This window comes from Solanum dulcamara, chromosome 3, assembly GCF_947179165.1.
Source record: "Solanum dulcamara chromosome 3, daSolDulc1.2, whole genome shotgun sequence".
Lineage (NCBI taxonomy): Eukaryota > Viridiplantae > Streptophyta > Magnoliopsida > Solanales > Solanaceae > Solanum > Solanum dulcamara.
Window position 1 is genome coordinate 14220436 of NC_077239.1, and position 3203 is coordinate 14223638.

Consider the following 3203-nt stretch of genomic DNA (forward strand, 5'->3'; position numbering starts at 1 on the left):
ACATAACAATATCTAGTGCAATCGTCAATAAAAGTTATAAAATACTTTTCCCATCACGAGTTGGTGTTGACTTCATATCACAAATGTTTGTGCGAATCAATTCTAAGGGACTGAAATTTATTTCAACAGATTTATAAGGATGCTTAGCATACTTAGATTCAACACATACTTGACATTTTGATTTATTGCACTCAAAATTAGGTAATACATTTAAGTTTATCAGTTTTCGCAAGGTTTTATAATTGACATGTCCTAAATATGAATGTTATAAATTATTTGACTCAAGTAAAAAAAGCTTGAACTTTATTATTATCAACAACCATTACATTCAGTTTGAAAAGACACTCAGTGAGGTAGCCTTTTCCTAAATACATTTCATTCTTACTAAAAACTACTTTGTCTGAAATTAGAACGCACTTGAATTTATTTTTGATAAGAAGACCGGCAGAAATCAAGTTCTTTTTCATTTCTGGAACATGACAAACTTTGTTCAGCGTCACCACCTTGCTGGATGCATTTTTAGGAATACTCTACCATATCTTTCAACCTTAGTCGTTGCATAATTTCCCATATAGATAGTTTCATCAGGTGCAGCAGGGGAATAAGTAGCGAAGGCTTCTCAGACCACACAAACATGTGACGTGGCTCCTGAATCAAACCACCATTTTTTAGGATTTTATACAAGTTTGCATTCGGTTAGCATTGCACATAATTTTTCAACATCCCCATTTGTATCAACCATGTTGGCTTGACCTTTCTTCTTTTTCTTCTTGGGAGCACGACATTCCATAGCCTTATATCCAGTTTTTTTACACTAGTGGCAGTCTCCTTTGAACTTCTTTTTACTGGGATAGTTATTCGGTCCAAAAGGTTTCTTCCTCTTTTTTGATTTATTTGGACCATACTCAACAATATTTGCTCCCATAATTGTTGAGTTTCCTCTGGCCTTCTTTTTGGCAGCCTTATTATCTTTCTCAATCCTACGATGAACAATCAAGTCTTCAAGAGTCATCTCCTTTAGCTTGTGCTTCAAATAATTTTTGAAGTCTTTCCATGAAGGAGGTAATTTCTCAATTAATGTCGCTACTTGAAATGTTCCATTTATGATCATACCTTCTGTCAGGAGATCATGAATAATGACTTGTAGTTCTTGGACTTGAAACATCATAGTCTTGCTATCAACCATCTTATAGTCTAAAAATTTTGCAGCCACAAACTTCTTTAAGCTTGCATCTTCAGTTTTGTATTTCTTCTCAATAGCATACCAGAGTTCTTTAGAGGTTTTACAAACACTGAAGACGTTATACAAGTCATCTTCCAATCCATTGAATATGTAGTTGTTGCAAAGAAAATCAGAATGTGTACATGCCTCAATCACAATAAACTTTTCATTGTCAGGAGTTTCTTCCTCTACCACAGAAGCATCTTCATTTGTAAACCGTTGTAGACTGAATGTAGTGAGATAGAAGAACATCTTCTGCTGCCAACGTTTGAAGTCAATACAAATAAACTTTCCAAGCTTTTCTGCAGTAGTCATTGCTGTAGAAACTGATGTTCTACTAGTGGAAGGCATTGTGCTTGCTTCAAAACTTCATACATTTGTATCTCCCATTCTCAAACTTCAATAGCATATCCAAATAGGGATTTTTGTTTAACTCGATGAAGTTTTTATATTCTTCAAACCGAGAAAAACAAAAACTCAATTAACTTGATGAACATTTTATTTCTTCGAACCAAGTTAACCACTGGAGTAGAAAGTCTTTCGATTTTAGTCTCCAACCCCCCAAACAGAATATAAGATGAAGCAGAAATATACAACTTATTTTTAGTTTAACGATGAAGTTTTTATGTTCTTCCAATCGTTAACTGAATGAATATTGAATATTGATGAAGTTTTTATACTTTTTAAATCAACATTAGATTCAGACAGAGTAGAAAACCATAAAGGTTTTAATCTCTAGAACAGTAAGATACAAGAGAAAATAAATTAAATTCCTTAAATTTGTTATTCCTCTTCTATTAAAGTTAGTAAATCAGAAACTATAAAGATGAAAATAAAAAAAATAGTATACGGGTCCACAGAATTCACTGTGTATCCTCAAGGAATTTAATTCCCTCACTGTATCCGAGATTATGAATTATTTCCTCCCAAGATAAAATGGATAAACTATTAAAAAAGTAACGGTACCTCAAACTTCAATAATTTCAGCGAACTCAAAAGCCAAGTACAAAATCACACAAAGACTCAACTTTGTTTGTAAGAAAATATATGCAGAAGAGGAAAAAATTCAATATCTAAATATGAGAGAAAAATCCTCTATTTATAGACAACAAAGGGTAGCATGAATATGTGTTTATTGTGGCTTATCGAAAAAATCGCAACCCTTCACAAAAGTCACAACCTTTTAGAAATGTCGCAACTCTTCAAAAAAGTCACAACTTTTTTTTTTGAAAAAGTCACAACCTTTCGGAAAGCCACAACTTTTCGGAACGGTCACAACCCTTTGGAAAAGTCACAACCTTTCGAAAATGTCACAATCTTTTATTTCTCATTCACACCTTTAAAACCCAACAAATATAATTTTATTTTCAACTTCAACTTTAATTTCATAAATTTTAAATAAAGTGAAAAATATTTAAAATCTATGACTACATACCTACTTTGAATCAAATATATTTGCTAAAGTAACGCTTGTTTACATCAGTTAATAATGTGAGTTGTAGTATAAATAGGAAATCACTCAAATTATATAATGTTATCCTCAATCAAATGACCTCATCATCACAAATTACACAATTTTGTTCTAGTCTTCTTCTTAATTTGGTAAGAAAAAAAGTTTTTTCACATAAGAAATCTGCAAGTATTAATGGTTAAGCCAATCAAAATGATGTTGAAAAATTAAATTAAGAACATTAAATAAAATGATATAACAATACACTCTCTATCAAATTCAATTTTTTCGGCTAATATAAATCATGCTTGGAACATGTTTGGTAGAACACAATTAGTCTATAATCATTATATTTATTTATTTAATTAAAATATTGCAAGTTCGTTAGGATCCAATTTAACTTATTGTTTATTCTTATAATAAGTTTACTTATTCAATTTTATCACAGCTACAAAATTAATTAAATTCCAACAAATGTGTACGAAATGACTGAATAACATTTTCCCACTCTGAATAGCCATCCAATTGGAG

General features: G+C 31.3%; 1 protein-coding gene across 1 annotated transcript; it reads right to left on the reverse strand.

Annotated features, from left to right (window-relative positions):
- Positions 1–814: 814 nt before the first annotated feature.
- Positions 815–1573, reverse strand: LOC129883467 (uncharacterized). The gene has a single exon (XM_055958126.1). The coding sequence runs from the start codon at positions 1571–1573 to the stop codon at positions 815–817; it is 759 nt and encodes a 252-aa protein (XP_055814101.1).
- Positions 1574–3203: the final 1630 nt, after the last annotated feature.

Excerpts from the sequence above, each read along its gene's own strand:
- LOC129883467 (XM_055958126.1), bottom strand. The coding sequence starts at position 1,573 with ATGCCTTCCACTAGTAGAACATCAGTTTCTACAGCAATGACTACTGCA.